The sequence below is a fragment of the Saccopteryx bilineata genome, chromosome 3 (assembly GCF_036850765.1).
Source record: "Saccopteryx bilineata isolate mSacBil1 chromosome 3, mSacBil1_pri_phased_curated, whole genome shotgun sequence".
NCBI classification, from domain to species: Eukaryota; Metazoa; Chordata; class Mammalia; order Chiroptera; family Emballonuridae; genus Saccopteryx; species Saccopteryx bilineata.
Window position 1 is genome coordinate 133,116,981 of NC_089492.1, and position 16,479 is coordinate 133,133,459.

The 16,479-nt window shown below is 37.5% G+C and overlaps 1 protein-coding gene and 1 pseudogene across 2 annotated transcripts; both read right to left on the reverse strand.

Annotated features, from left to right (window-relative positions):
• Positions 1-3,088: 3,088 nt before the first annotated feature.
• On the reverse strand, positions 3,089-8,726 carry LOC136330550 (T-cell surface glycoprotein CD1b-2-like). Of its 2 annotated transcripts, XM_066267508.1 has the most exons (6): positions 8,573-8,726; positions 8,021-8,287; positions 6,186-6,464; positions 5,691-5,969; positions 4,911-5,004; positions 3,089-3,983 (listed from the first exon to the last, which is right to left on the reverse strand). In XM_066267508.1, the coding sequence occupies exons 1-6, from the start codon at positions 8,643-8,645 to the stop codon at positions 3,962-3,964; spliced, it is 1,014 nt and encodes a 337-aa protein (XP_066123605.1). In that variant the 5' UTR covers positions 8,646-8,726; the 3' UTR covers positions 3,089-3,961. The 2 variants fall into 2 exon arrangements, with proteins under 2 accessions (XP_066123605.1, XP_066123607.1); XM_066267510.1 differs by lacking the exon at positions 4,911-5,004.
• A 6,870-nt stretch (positions 8,727-15,596) lies between these two features.
• The window catches only part of LOC136330548 (T-cell surface glycoprotein CD1b-2-like), a 40,900-nt pseudogene continuing 40,017 nt past the window's right edge, over positions 15,597-16,479 (reverse strand).

The window sequence follows — 16,479 nt, forward strand, 5'->3', positions numbered from 1 at the left end:
GACCAGGAATTCTCAAATTTAAACGTATATCAGAATAATCTGAAACACTTGTTAATACACAGCTTTTTAGTTTCTTTTTTGATGTAGTAAGTTATAGTGCGATCTGAAAATTATATTTGCTAACAAACTCATAGGTATTGCTGCTGGTGGTGACTCATAGTCCACACTCCAAGAAACATGGATTATTTAGGGCCCTCTACTGTAGCTGAGGGTGCAGTAAAGCATACGACAGGCCTACTCTACAAGATGAGGTGGAGTTTAATGCATTCTGGATAAGTAACTCGCTATTCTTATGCCGAGAGCATAAATCTGTATATTTTCAGCCATTTTCTTCCCATCTCAACTCCTAAAGTTGACATTTTCTAAAATTTTCAGGTGGGAGAAAAGCTTCCAGAACCTCTCACTTCTCCAAAAGTTCTGCTTGCTGTGACTTCCCTTTTTAAATTTTATACAAAATAAATTCAAATGCTTTCCACCTTTATCCTGCTGCTATTTTAATCAAATGAATTTGGATTTTTAAAGTAGTGATTTTAGAAAACTACGGAATAAGTCAGTGGTGGGATTCAGCCAGTTTGCACTGGTTCATCAGAACTGATACCTAATTTTTTGTTGAGTTTGGCAAACTGGTTGTTAAAATGGCACTTCTAATCAAGGTTCTATCCAATGTGGACTTCTGAGCAGCCACTCAATGTGAAAATCACAAATTAGCATTCTTTACTCTTTTTTAACATTCATCTGTGCAACATCATACTGTAAGCACCTGCGGTAATGTTCATTTTGTCCATCGGTAAAAAAAGATTGCAAGTAGAAATCCTAAAGCAATATGGAAATATCTTTTTATTATTTACTTACTTATTTATTTATTACTGTGACAGAGACAGAGAGAGAGAGACAGAGGAATAAACAGACAGGAAGAAATAGAGATGAGAAGTATCAATTCTTCATTGTGGCATCTTGGTTGTTCATTGATTATTAATCATTTTTTCCATTGTGCCTCAACTGGGGCAGGGGGCTACAGCATAGTGGGCAAACACCTACTCAAGCCAGTGACCTTGGGCTTCAAGCCAGCCACCTTTGGGCTCAAGGCAGAGACCATGGGGTCATGTCTATGATCCCATGCTCAAGCCTGCAATACCACACACAACCTGGTGAACCTTGCTCAAACCAGATGAGACCACACTCAAGCTGGCGACCTCAGGGTTTCAAACCTTGGTCCTCTGCATCCCAGTCCAATGCTCTATCCACTGTACCACCACCTGACCAGGCTGAAAATATTTTAAATAACAATTTTATTGCTTTTTGTTGAGTATTATTCAATTTTTAAATAAATATGTTAAAACTTTTTTATAACAATCTAGTTTTATGTACATCTTTTATTCTTATTTAAGTATTAAATGCATAAAATAATTAAATACCTTTTGGTATATTATTTTTTAATACTTAAAATGATAATTAGGGCAGAGAACCTTTTGTGAAATGATCTGAATCCTACCACTGGAATAAGCTAAATAAATAAATAAATAAATAAATAAATAAATAAATAAATAAAATATATAAATAAATAAAATATATAAATCAAAGATCAAAATGAATTGATACACCATAGATCTCAAAGTCCCTGAAGGCAAAAAGGGCCCTCTTGATTCTGACTTGACTATTTAACAACTTCCTTGCATTGTTATTCCTCACACATTCTACTTCTCATTTATTCTTACTAAGAAATGAAAAGCAGAATCACATTCAGATTAATCTTTTAGGTAAACTCTAGTTATAGTATGTGCATAAAGGTGTTTTTCCAGAGGGGTTCAGGGCATAAAAAGGGAGAACATTATATGTATATAAATATATATATTTGCTATATAAGAAATACTTTATTGATAATAGGAGGGAAATGTAAAATATCAAATATAAAGAATAAAAGGAGGAAGGAAGTAATTTTGAGGAAACCTATTAACATGGCAGTTATGTCAACTCAGATAATTTTACTCAACCAATACATATGCAAGTTAAAAATCTTGCCAGAGATCCATTTAGAACAAGCTTTCCCTCAAGGGACTTTCAAATACAAAAGAAAGAAAAGTTACTGCTATGTTGAGGACACTGAGTGAAATGAATCTCTGCATGACATCAGACAAGGGAAGGTATTTCCATTGTAGAGCTAGGGAAAGAGGAAGACACATCACAAATGGGCCTTGAGGGTTAGAAAGCCATCTAGATAGTGACAGAGAAATCACATTGAAATAATTAGTATCTCTGCAAACAAAACTATTCCAGCATAATTTTAGTTAGCTTACTTTGACAAATGTTATTTCAGCACAAGCAGAAAAAATGTTATGTAACAGTAAGACAAACAATACTTCACCATTAAATTGTATACAGATGTTTCTTCACCTACAGTGTAGAAACATGCCAAAAATCCATCGTATGTCAAAAAAGAATTTAATGCACCTGACCAGCTGGTGGCACCATGAATAGAGCATCAACCTGGGATGCTGAAGACCTAGGTTTGAAACCCCAAGTTTACCAGCTTGAGCACAGGTTCATCTGGCATGAATGCAGGTTCACCAGTTTGAATGCTAGGTCGCAACCTTGAGTGTGGGATCACACACATGACTCCATGGTTACTGGCAGACCTAAAGAACACTGGCTTAAGCCCAAACTCTCTAGCTTGAGCAAGTGGTCACAGTTTTAGGTAGATCCTCCCAGTAAGAAAGAAATCAATCAATGAGTAACTAAGGTGCTACAACTTCAAGTTGATGCTTCTCACGTCTCTTCCAGTCTGTCTGTTCCTGTCTATTCTTCTCTCTTGCTAAAAATAAAAATAAATAGGCAGTTAATGTAAGTAGCTTACTGTATAGCATAACTAAGCTTTGCATACTTAAACATGCTGAAAACCCTTTAGCCTACATATGGGCATAATCATCTAACACAATAAGCACAAAGTAGAATATTGGTGGTTTATCCTCATGATCTCGTGACTCCACGTGTAGTAAGGTACCAAAAAGCTGCAAAATTAATATTGATATTCTAAGAGGAAAGGTCAAACTTTTTTGTCCTGTCCTTTCTTTGAAGGGGAGGGATAAGAATATAGAAGTTTCTGGCTTGCAAGGACAATGGGTCATTTAGCTCTAACTATAGAATAAAGGTTAACTGAGGAACTTCTCTTACCTTTCAGTAAGAGACAGAATTTACATACCTCCCTTCCTGATATCCTGAGAGTAAAATAACTCTAAGCAAAGGAGGGGAGAGAGACTCTGAAAGATCTTATCTTTGATTGTATATATTACCTTAAAAGTCTTACTGTTTTTGTGTATCCCCTAAACAAATGTTGTAAGCTTGTGTCATGATTTCATGCTGCCCCTAGCCTGTGTGTGTTCAAGGTATATATCCAGCCTCTGAAATATATTTATGCACATGATTTGGGTCTTCAAATGCCCCGTGTCAGCCATATGCAGCTGGCATATTTAATAAATCTCCTTCTTTAATAGAACCCTTCAAAATTCATCTGGACTTGGTGTCTCTACATAAACCCGTAGAAGTGACTTACAGTGCTTTTCAGTATCTGGGGTATGATACTTTACAACATAGGTGGGTAGCTAAAGAAAGAATCAAATTCAAGTACCATTACTACTAAATATGTATTGCTTTCACACTATTATAGAGTAAAAAAGTGTCAGTCGAGGACCATCTGTACTTTATCTATTATAAGATACATTCTTTCTTCCATCTTACATCTCAGAAATTTGGTTGGAGTTCATCATTGATACCATCTTATAGTTCTTAATTCTTTTTCTCCTATTATGTAAATTATGATATATCTCACAACCTATGAAAACTCTGAATTGTTCAAAATTTGATAATTATTTTATTAAATATGATGACATTGACTCCTGGGCTGTCAACTTGAGCTTCTGGTCTTCTGGGTATTTATTCCAAATGGGAAAGGAGACATGATGAAATCTCACTGGATATTCTGATATGACCTGTTAAGAACACAAGCAGTTTTAGCTCTACAGCTCTACATAAGATATATTAGTACACCCATCTCATACCAGAATTATTCATAATGACCAAAAGATAGAATCAACCCTGATATCCATCACCAGGTGAACAGATAAACAAACATGTTATATAAATACAATAGAATATTATTCAGTCTTCCTTAAAAAGAAAATAAATTCTGACACATGCTAAAACATAGCTGAAGTATAAGTACATTATGCTAAATAAAATAATCCGGTCATAAAACACAACACCAAATAATGATTCCACCAATATGAGGTATGTAGAGTAGTCAGATTTATAAAGTAGAAAGTGGAATGTTGGATTTCCGGGCCTAGAAGACCAGAAAATGACAAGATGTTGTTTAATGGGTATACAACTTTAGTTTTTCTAGATGAAAAGTGTAATTAATACTGTAAAGATATGCATTTAAAATGACTGAGATAATAACTTTCATGTCATGTATACTTTACCACAATTGAAACTCAGATTTACATAAAATAGGTGGGAAGTAGGGGAAAGTGCAGAGGCAGGGACACAGGGAGCAGATGGACAGCTGTCAGAGGGACAGCGGAAGAGGGGACTGGATCAAAGGTGAAGGAATTAGTCAAAAACATAAATAGATAACATAGTTACAGACAACAGAGTGGCAGTAGTCAGAGGGAAAGGGGGTGGAGGGAGGGGAGGAGGGCAGAGAGACAGAGCTGGGGAGAGGGAGCAGGGTGCGTTGTGCAGATGGTGGTATATTGAGTTGTACACTTGAAAGCTGTATGGTTTGGTGAACCATGTCAACCCAATAAATTAAAAAATAAACGAATGAAAGATTGAGGCTGAAGTGATGTAAATAAATAAAAATGGTATAAAAGAGTGGGAGGTGAACAGAAAAGAAATATTTTTTTAAAACTTACCTTCTCCTCAAGTACCATAATGCAAGACATATCAAAAGAATGAAGGTGGGTAATATTATTGCCAAGATTATCACCATGGTGGAGGTGGGATGTCCTGACAATTGGGAGAAGACACACAGATGTCACTGAAATATCCATTCTCTGACTCTTCCTGCCCTTCCTTTGCTCACCTGAGTGTCAGCTCCATCACTCACCTGCTTTTGATGTAAAGGCATAGCCAATTTCCCCTCTCAGATTCTCTAACACATTAATTCTTATCTATCGTCTATCATTTCTTCTTGTCTCATGTCACTCAATTTATAGGCCCCATAATTCTTATCTTCTTTATAACAGGTGAGTGATTTTCAATCCTTTTTTCATCTGATAACACACACTAATTACTATAATTCTGTGGCACCTCCCAAAAAATATATTTTAAGCTGATCTGATAAAAAAATAAGTAAAATTTGATCCATTCACACCAGATGGATATTATTGTGTTGGCTGTTGTCATTTCTTAAAATATGGCAATCTAAGAAAGAAAGAGTTTAGCACTCATGACTAAATAGTCAAGTAGTGTGTGTTTTAAAAAAATCTTGTGGCACATCAATTGAACATTGCTGCCTAGGTCATCGATCTCTTTTTCTCTCTTGTTTTTCCTCCTTTCTTTTTCACCCTCCATCACTCCTTGTTTCTCTGTCACACTCACTAAATCTCACCATTTTGCCCACCCCTCCACCCCTCCCTCCATGTTTGTGGACCATCTCCTCCCATTTCCAGCCAGGTCCAGTTCTTTCTCACCCCAGTGGAGGACGATGTCCTGGCCTCCCAGGCTGCTGTGCTTTACTTGGCAATTCAGGTTAGCCTCCTCCCCAGCCATAACGTCCAGGGTTACTCGGAGATACCATGTCCCATCAGCATTGGGTAGAATGTCACCTTGATGAGTTTCTGGATGCTCCTGCTCACCCCTCATCCACATCACTAGTACAGGTTTGGGGTAAAATCCTGAGACATGGCACACCAGCTTCAGATGGCCAGGCAAAGGAGGGGGGCCACTGGAAAGCCAGGCCTCGGGCTTCACTGGGCAGAAAGGAGCAGGACAGTGTCACATTATGACATTAATCTAGAACACAGGGAATCAGAAACCCACAACTTTGGACAGTGAACCCTCCCACTCCTTTGGAACCCTTCAAAGTTTATTGATTAAGCTCCTCTCTCATAGAAAATTCTCCCATAAAATTTAAAGAAGTGGTGGAAAGTGAAATAGAAAAGTCTTGGAGAGAGAACAGGACTAACCTTGTCTCTGCAGTTCTGCCTTCCCTGCATCAAGAACACCCAAGAGAAATCGAGGACAGGTATTTGAGAGGAGTGTCTCTATGATATTAAGGAGACCTTGGTATTCAGAGAAAATTGCACAGAACCTCTGTGCTCTGCTGCCACCCTGTGCAGCAGGCACACATGAATTATTCTGGAGGCTTATGAAATCCACTCCTCCCAAAGCATTTCTCAAGAAGCTTACAGTAGTCTCCCCAGAATGCAGCTCACAGCCGGCTACACCCTGGACCTCAAAGGGATCTGGATAGAAGAAAAAAAAGAAAAAGATATTTAAAAGCCAATAATGAGAAAGGGATGGAGAAAGAACCTACTCTTTTGATTTGGGTGAGCAGAAATGTTTGAGATGTGATAGAAGCCAAAAGCCAATCCACTACCGTCACATACTACATTATGACTTTTCAATGAATAAATTACCTATGTACAAGAGGGTAATCCCATAGAATATAATGAAGCTGAAAATTCCCATTGTGTACTGACATCATGTCTACTGTTATCAGCATAAAGCATTGCTCATGTATTTGTGGAGATGCTGGGGTAAAAAACCACTGTGTAGCCAGTTTTATGAGAGAATAACAGTACAATATGTACAGGACATAATATGAGATGATGATAATAAATAATGTGACTAGTTTATGTATTTATTATATTTTTAATTTTTATTTTAGAATGCATGCTTCCTACTTACAAAAACTGTTGTAAAAGTATGTCATGTTATACCAGCAATAGCCTTATACCTCTTGTGTTTACTGCATCACTTGATAGCATAATTAACTCTTTTGTTTGATTTAATGATACATATTGTTTGTACAGTAATCTGCTGTATAGTATATTAGCTTTGAAGCAAAAAATATACTGTATAGACTAGGTGTGTGGTAAGCTATCTTATCTAGGTATATTTAAGTGTTCTGTATGATAGTTACACAACAATAACACTGTCTAACAATGTATTTCTCAGAACATGTCCTCACTTTCTAGTATTGTATGACTGTATTCAGAGACTGTTAATTTTCTTTTTTATTCTGATTGATTGATTGATTGATTTTAGAGATGGAAGGAGGGAGTGGGAAAGAGAGAAAGAGAAAGAGAGAAAGATCGAGAGAAACATCGATTATTTTCCACTTATAAATGCACCCATTGGCAAATCTTCAATATGTTCTGACTGGGGGTGGAGCTTACAAACTTAACATATTGGGATAGTGCTCTAAACCACTGAGCTACCCAGTCAAGGCTATTCAGAGACCTTTTCATAGAAGAGAACGGGGAAAAAGTAAACATATCATAAGTGGTGGAAAAAGGCTGTCGTAATAAAGTATAGTGGGTAAGAAGGAATAGAGGGTTATGTGAGGAGCAGGGTGATGAAATCAGGAGTAAGTACACATTCCAGGATGATGGGAGAATTACATTGAGAGGAGGAGCAGGCAGGAGATGCCTGAGAAGATGGACTGAAAACAAAGGAAGTCACACTTTAGTTCACTCAGGGACAGGGTAGGAAAAGTGAGGGCTTCTTGCGTGGGGTTTAGGAGAGAAAATTTATACACAAAAGGAATTCTTTATCAGAGAAAGGTTAAAGAAGCAGGAAGAATCTGAAATACCTTGTGGAGTTATGGAATCTAAGAGGAAGACTGCTCTAGAGATGTGTGTGCAAACAGTTGGATTAACTGGGAAAGAGGAGAGAAAGATTCTGGGGACAGCAACATGAACTGAGAGAGAGGGGAGAGACAGAGAGAGAGAGAGAGAGAGAGAGAGAGAGAGAGAGATATTATTGGTATCTCCCCATATCAGAGAACAGCACTCACATGTCAACTCCAATTCACTGAAACGATACTGTATTTGCTGTTTGAATTCAATGAAATAAACCCGAAATCCTTCCACCACCTCAGTCAGCTCTGCATCACTGAAGTTGCCCTTGGACCAAGGCTTCAGGAAAATGGCAGTGCCCGAGTCGCTATCCCAGCCATGAATCTGCAAATCTTCCAGCCAGCCTGAGCCTTGCTGTTGTGTCCAGGTGCTGTTGACAAATGATGATATGTGCATGACGTAGAAAGAGGTCGGCCCATGGAAAACTGTGGGTAGTGGAAGGATAGGAAAAGTGAAAAAAAAGAGAAAAGCAGTAGGGAATGGGGGAGGAGGAAAAGAAAACCAGAAATATCTAGAGAAAAATAAAAGAAACAGTCTGAACAGCAAAATGGCAGAAACATTTGCTTGTACCAGGGCCTCCAGCTCCATCCTCAGCCTCCAAAATAGAAAAAGAGGGCTAGAGACAGGCTGGCCCAGACCCTCAGGGGTATGCACAGCATGCTTTCATCCAGACCACCCACACCCAGAGTTCCAGCCAGAGTTACTCTTACCATGCTCGTGTCCATGCTTGTTGTCAGCACCTGGGATGAGATCTGTTAGCAACAGAAGTGGCAAAAGCAGCATTTTACCAGTAGCTAAAAGTTCTGACTCTTTGAGCTGCTGTTTGATCTCTGAACTCAGCAAACTTATTATTTCCTCAGTGCTCTATAGCAACTTCCTCTTCCAAGGGACAAGTCTCTGCCTCATCCACGTTGCACATCAGAGATAAGTTGTGCCTCCCACACCCTGACCCTCCCACTCTGCCTGTCATTTCCACTCCAGCCCTTGACTTCCAGATTTTTCTTTTTATCTCCCTGGCTTCCAGGTGTTCTTCCTGACCTCAGCTTTCTTTATACTACCTTAAAAAAGCCATCATATAGTTTTGAAAGGTTATTTTACTTCCTCAATCCTTTATTGTAACATCTTTTAAATCAGAATGCACTGTGAAACAATCGCCTGCCTTAATCTAGGAAAATTCTTTTGGTTCATCCACCCAAACTCTATCGACATCTGTATGGCCCTCTCTTCTCTTGTACATTCTCAGTGGCTCCTCTTTCTCAATTTATCCTTTTGTCTTGTCTCCCTAACCACACATTTGTGTGTGTGTGTGTGTGTGTGTGTACGCACGCGTGTGTGTGTTGATGACTATTTACAAAAGGCAGAGCATTATTTTTCCATGTTTTTAATGTTTTAAGGTCTTCCAACACTTTTTAATTGATTTTAGAGAAAGGAAGGGTAAGAGAGAGAGAGAGAAAGAAAAAACATTATTTTGTGGTTCTACTTATTTATGCCTTTAGTGATTACTATATGTACTGTGACTGGGGATTGAACCTGCAACCTTGGCCTATTAGGATGATATGCTTCATTCTAGGCCCTAAAGGGAATACATTTAAAACATTTTACAGTACAATGGAACTACGGACACATATCCTAAAATCAAATAAAGTAAATACTGCAGTTTATACTTTATATATAATTATCGTATACCATAACAGCTTTTGACAAGGAAAATTACATTTTTCAGCAGTATATGACCTTCTTTTTAGTATCTCTTGACACTGTAGCAAGGAAAAGTCAACAATCTTAAAGTAAAGGGATTAAGTGGAAGGAACATTTTCTGGTGAATCACATGGAAAACTGCAGTTTGGAAGAAGTGGGAGGAAGTCTTTGGGTGAAAATAATAAAGTAATGTTGAAATAATTAATTTGAAGTGGCTAGATGAGGAAACTGTTAGAAAGATAGCAGACCAGTCAGGAAGAGCTCACTCAGGAGTGGTTAGGTCCTGGTTAGGCCACAAGGAAGAAGGGCAGATTCTGTTGAGAAAGGCTGAGTCTGAGTCCAAGGATGGGGGAATGAACATCTAAAGGTTAGAGCTATTTCAAGGAGCATTAATATGAGGGTACATTCAGGAGTGTGAAGAGATATGTGCATGTAGGTCCTTCTTTGCATGTGAGTGGTAGGGAAACAGAACAGTGGTAAAAGATAAAACAAAGAAGGAATGATCCTGGGAGACCAAACACAAGGTCAGGAAGATTGAATTATAGTCAGAGCTCATATATCATCTTCCCTGATCAGGACTTCCATGGATATATCATCTTGAAAAAGAAAACTCACATTCAAACCGAAACTGACTGGAAATGCCTGGACTTCCAATGCAAAGCTATGCATGTACAACTGCAGTAACACCTGCATGTACTTCAACTCTCCTTGTTAAGATTACTTCGGGACCCAGGCAAGAGAAAGCGAATGGTGCTTAGCAGTGTCCTAGCTATGAGTCTGAACCTTGCCCAGTGAGCTTGTGCCCTTGGTATGCTGTCAGCTGACAAAAAACGAGATCTGGAGCAGTGTGATAGGAGGGGTGGATATACTTCTGCTAGATGATAGGGTGCTAGATTTTGGGTACCTGAAAGAGAGAGAATTGACTATTGAGAAAGGGTGAAAGAAGTGGTGACGAGGGACACATGATAGAAAATAGGAACAGTTACAAAAATTACACATAGTCTAATGTTCTACCTCCAATCCAGCTTCTTGTCTCCAAAATCAGGAACAGACTTGGGGTCAAAATTGGTGCCTGGCAGTTGCCTGGCATGCGGATTCCAGGGATGCCCAGTAGGAGCAATACTCCCTGTATCCTGATCTTCTCAAATACTTCATTCTACCCTGCTTTGCCCAAGCACAGGTATCTTTCCACCTCTCTTTCCTACTGTGCTTGGCCCATGCCAGAGAATTCCCTTGAAGGGCAGGGGCAGAAGCAGCAGCATTGGAGCTCTTTTAGGTAAGAATGCTTCAGCAGGATGAGTTCCTGCTGACTCAGATATCAGCTTCCCCTCCAAATCCTTTTGAAGCCTTCTGTCACTTACTTTGCCACAAACTGACATCTCCCTCTGCTCACTTCCCTGTCAGAGAAACCCGACTGCCTCCCTCAGCCACAAGCCTCACGCAGGGTCTCTCTCATTTCCAACTGATTCTTCCACTGTTAGGATTCCAGATTTGCTTTTTGCTCTTGTGTGCTTCCTGATGTCCCCATTGCATCAACATCTATAAAGGGGTCTTTGTTTTTTAACAAAGTATGTAGTTGGTGTTCTGACTAAAAATATAGTACCTCTTAGCCTTGGAGAACTCAAGCCCACACTTGAATACTCAATGTCCATTTCTATAGAAAGAAATAACAGAAGGTCCTCAGTAGTGCCCCGTGGCCTTTTCAGCAGTGTCCCCACTCCTGATCTCTCTGTGGTCTCCTCCTCTAATCAGCATCCCAGCTTTCTTTCTCTCTCTTCTTGGTCTTCTGTGTATTTTTCTACTCTTTTACAATTTTATCCTCTGGAGTACTGCCTCTCTTCTCGTTATCTCACATTTTCTCCTTGTTTTCTCACTACTCTGTCTTTTAATCCTGATCTTCACAAATTCTTTATCAGAAGACAATAGGCACTTTGAATGTAGCTGTATATTCTACAAGGACATCTCCATAATCTAAAAGAATGATAATTTCCCTGAGCAGAAAATATTAGAATTATATCATCACCTTAGAATTCTGACATATTTCCCCAAATCTTGGAACGTGAAGTGTTTGAAGCCACTGTTTTGGAGTTGGAAACGATGGACGAGACTGATTGTAAATTTTTCTCAATAACTCAGAGTACAATTCTGTGTGTCCTTTATATTATAATTTTAGAGGTTTCAAATAAGGACTTTTTATATTGTTTTGTTTTGTTTTAGCTTTTGTTTTATTTTCTCTTAGGGACTTGTCTGTGAAATTCTAGGTTCTGACCTATCTTTCCGCACCAGATGTGCGGACATAAAGACATTGAAGAAGGAACAGCAGTGGCAATACAGATTATCAGGTAATCTGAGAAAAAATACTCTTGCTCTATTTCTACAGTCAGGCCAACTATCACTGTTAAGGAACCATGAGCATACTTGACTTGAAAGTGGTAAGCAGATAAGTAGATGGATGTTCATTCATGTTGTATGAGTGGGTCAATAGGAGATGCACAAGGCCTTGGGCTCCCACTCTACCCTAAATGAATTGAGTGTGTCTCCAGGTCTCTGGGTATGAAGAGCAGTCATGCAACCTTCCCTTCACAGTCCATGTACTGGGAGCACTGGAGTCCCCTCAGTGTGTCTAATTAGAGAAGAGTTTTATTAGAGACAGGAAGTGACTCCAGGGATGAGAGTGTTCACAGGAGAATTAGTTAATGTGCTGAGTCTTTACTTTAGTTATTTTCATTGATGTTTTGCTGTGCAACCTGCAGGCAGTTTAACTACTATCACTATGGTTTACATAGACACATTCAACTGACATTGAGTCAGAGCACATCTGGTGCAGAAAGATTTGTCAGAACCTAGGATTTCACAGACCAGTCCCTAAGAGAAAATAAAACAAAAGCTAAAACAAAACAAAACAATATAAAAAGTCCTTATCTAAAGCTTCTACAATTATAATATAAAGGACACACAGAATTATGCTCTGAGTTATTGAGAAAAGTTTACAATCAGTCTCGTCCATTGTTTCCAACTCCAAAACAGTGGCTTCAAACACTTCATGTTCTGAGATTTGGGAAACTATATCAGAATTCTAAGGTGATATAATTCTAATGTTTTCTGTTCAGGGAAATTATCATTCTCTTGTGGTGACCAAATAAATCTATATTTGAATACTCAAAAACTCTAAAAATATGATTTATAACTTGCTTATGAAACTAATGATCTAAATGAAAGCAAAAATTAACCTAAATAATGCAGTGATTACTAATATAAATTCATTTTTATAAATAAATATATAACATCAACTGAAAGGTTTCTGCACAGTGAAAAAAAATCAACAGAAAAAAAGAAACAAACAAAAAATTAAAAGATATGTGCAAACATAATCTCCAAATAGTGGTTAATATCTGAATATATGAAGCACTTAACAGCTCAACAACACGACAAAAACAAAAAATGTTCGATTTTAAAAATGGGCAGAAGACCTGCAAAGACACTTTTCTCAAGAAGACATACAAATGGCCAACAGGTACATGAAAAGATGCTCAACTTAACTAGCTACATGAGTAATGCTAATTAAACCAAAGAGCTACCACCTTATACCTGTTTAGAATGGCTGTTACCAACAAGATAAGAAATAAAGTGTTGAAGAGAATGTAAAGAAAAAAGTATGGACTTTCCTCAAAAAATATGTGGGATAGGAAACAGAAAATAAGAAACAAACAAAACAGACACATAGTCACAGACAACACTAGGCTGGTTATCAGAGGGGAAGGGGAATAAGGGGAGGTGAAGAGGGTAAAGGGAGTCAAATACATGGTGATGGAAAGGGACTAGACTTCAGGTCATGGGCACACAAAGCTAATATACCAATGATTTATTATAGAATTGTACACTTGAAACTAATATAATATAATTAACCATTGTCATGTCAATAAATTTAATTTTTAAAAAAATTATTAAAAATTATATATAGTTAACCCTAAATAATTGTTTAAATAAACATATAAAATTTAATGCATTTGATTAATATTACAGAAGGAAGTTAATAATCAAAGAATTGAATTTCTTATTACCTAATTCCCTGGGGATTCAGAAAAATAAGATAAATAATGTTTACATGAAATCATAGCTTATTGACCATATGAAAATAATATAAAATAGATTTTGTCAGAATTTCACAAAATTATGATTTTTATAGCAGACTTGATTTTGTCACAGTGGAAGAGCACATAAGAGTTATCTCAAAAACACTGAAAATGTTTTAAAAATATTTATTTTAAAAGATGAATGCTTTTGTTATCATTCTAGAGAACAAGGAAACAATTCAATTGTGAAGAGAAACCTTAAAGAAGTCCTTCATAAAAACAGCAGAGCCTGGTGGTATAGTGGATAGTGTTTCAAACTGGGATGCAGAGGATCTAGGTTCTAAACCCTGAGGTCACTGGCTTAGTGCTGGCTCACTAGCTTGAGCATAGGTTTCCTGGTTTGAGCAAAGGATCATAGACATAACACCATGGTTGCTGGCTTGAGCCCATACATTGCTAGGTTGAAGCCCAAGGTTGCTGGTTTGAGCCTAAGGTCGCTGGTTTATGCAAGGGATTACTTTCTCTGCTGTAGTCCTCCGGTCAGGGCACGTATGACAAGCAATAATGAACAACTAAGGTGCCACAATGAAGAGTTGATGTTTCTCGTATCTCTCCCTTCCTGTCTGTCCCTATCTTTCCCTCTTTCTGTCTCTGTCTCTGTCCTTATCACAAAATAAATAAATAAATAAATAAATAAATAAATAAATAAAAGCAGATAAATTGCCTGAACATCCACAACCCAAAATTTATGTGAAAAAAATATAATAGAAATATAAGATGTTTGCAAATACTAGAAATGGAAAGAAAAACATAAAAGTATAATAACTAGATGATTATTTTTCATTTTTAAAATTATATTTTATTTATTAGGATAACATTGGTTAATAAAGTTATATAGGTTTCACATGTACAATTATATAATATTTTCTCTCTATTTTGCAATGTGTGCTCACCACCCCAAATTAAGTCTCATAATTTAGCATGTATGGGAAATATCACATTCAGGCAGAACCAGATATATAAGATGTGGGATCAGTACAAAATGAAAATGTTCGAAGATTATTAAAAACTTAAAGACGGCAACAACTGCACAAGTCACTTGCTCATGAAGCAGGCCTGAATTCAGGTTAGACTTTTGGTCATAGATACAAATACAATCTCTAATTTCTGCTTTCAATAAATGGAGACAAAAAAAAATAGAGTAAGTATTTAAATAACAATTGTTCAGAGTATGAAAATATCAATGCTCTTAGGAAGATCATTCAAATTTTAGAAGTACAAAAGAGATTTCTTTTTTTCTACATAATTTTTTAAAATTAAATTTATTGGAGTGACATTGGTTAAAAATTATATAGTTTTCAAGTGTACAATTGAATAATACATCATCTGTATATTTTATTGTGTGTCAGATCTCTTTTTATCACATTTATTCCCCCCTGAGCACTTTACTGCCTCCCACCACCCTCCTTTCCATCTATTTTGGCAATCACCTTACTGTTTTCTGTGTCTGTGTGGGTTTTTCTCTGCTTCACCCCTTCGTCATTTTACCAGCCCTTCAAACTTCTCCCCTCTGAAAGCTATTACTGTGTTCTTTGTATCGATGAGTTGCTTCTATTTTCTTCATTAGTTTACTTTGTTCATTAGAATCCACATAAGAGTGAGATCATATGGTATTTATTTTGTGATTTCAATTGAGTCATTTAGGGAAACTTCCAGGGAAGATTCAGAAATAAGAATGTGAAATAGAGTTTGAAGGATCAACAAACAGGTGCCCTCAGAAAAGAGATTGTCAAAGATCGGGGGTGGGGGAGACAAGGTTTCCAAATGAGTCAGAATATCTGTCAGAAAACTATTTTAACAAAACCATGCTTTGTTTATTGGTATGAATCATGTTCAAGAAGAAGCAGACCATATTTTTATGTATAAGGTTAAACATGTATCACCAGAGTTGGATCAGGCTCATTTACCATTTCTTCAACAATTTGTTTTTGACCCATGATATCTGTGCCAAGCAGAGATGGTTTCCTGATCTCCTACATTCCTGGGTGTTCCTTCAATTTGGAGAGGCAGGGTTTGGGGAAAGGAGAAAGCAGATATTCTGATTTGAGCTGAGGGCGAAGAAGAGGATTTTGATCTCAAAGACAGGAAATCAGAGAGAAAAAGAACAATAGAGGAGAAAAAAATAAGTGGATAAAAGGTTGAAGAAACAAAACAAGAAAAGTCTCACCTGTGCTGTTTAAACCATAAGTCTACAATAACCAGAATAATCAGTGTAACTGTTACAGCCAAACAGATCAATATCAAAGGGAAAGAATATCCTTCTGATTGGAGACTAAATAATGTCAATCTATGAAATACACTCTATCCTACCTCAGTTAATGCCTCTTGTTTTACAGAGTTGGGACCTTACAGGAGTTTTCTTCTGCATTTTCTAGAGCCCTCATTTCAATTCTTTCTACACATTGTGTCTGCTTTTATTTTTCTTTAGTACCTCTAATCTTCTTTCTATATTTTCTTGAAATATAACTGCTTTGAATCTTTATACTTCCTTATGATTTGTATTCTCCCACTTTTATCCTCTTGTGCATAAAAGTCCTATCCATTCTCCAGCTGCTCATTCATTAGCCCTGGAATTATGGGAAGATTATCATTTCCTAATGGGGCCCTCGTTCTTTCTCACTACAGTGGATGATTATATCATGGCCTCCCAGGCTGCTGTGTTTCATTCGGCAAGTCTGGCCAGCTACCTCTACAGTTGCCACAGTCAAGGTTACTTGAAGATACCACGTCCCTTCAGCATTTGGCAGGACTTGACCTTGTCAAGTGCCGCACTGCTCCTGTTGACC

Coding starts and splice junctions, on each gene's coding strand:
- LOC136330550 (XM_066267508.1), bottom strand. CDS start 8,645: ATGCTGCTTTTGCCACTTCTGTTGCTAACAGATCTCATCCCAGGTGCT. Junction 5,970..6,185: donor GGCAGAACTGCAGAGACAAG/GTTAGTCCTGTT, acceptor CTTTCTGCCCAG/TGAAGCCCGAGGCCTGGCTT. Junction 3,984..4,910: donor TTATGGTACTTGAGGAGAAG/GTAAGTTTTAAA, acceptor TGTTCTTAACAG/GTCATATCAGAATATCCAGT.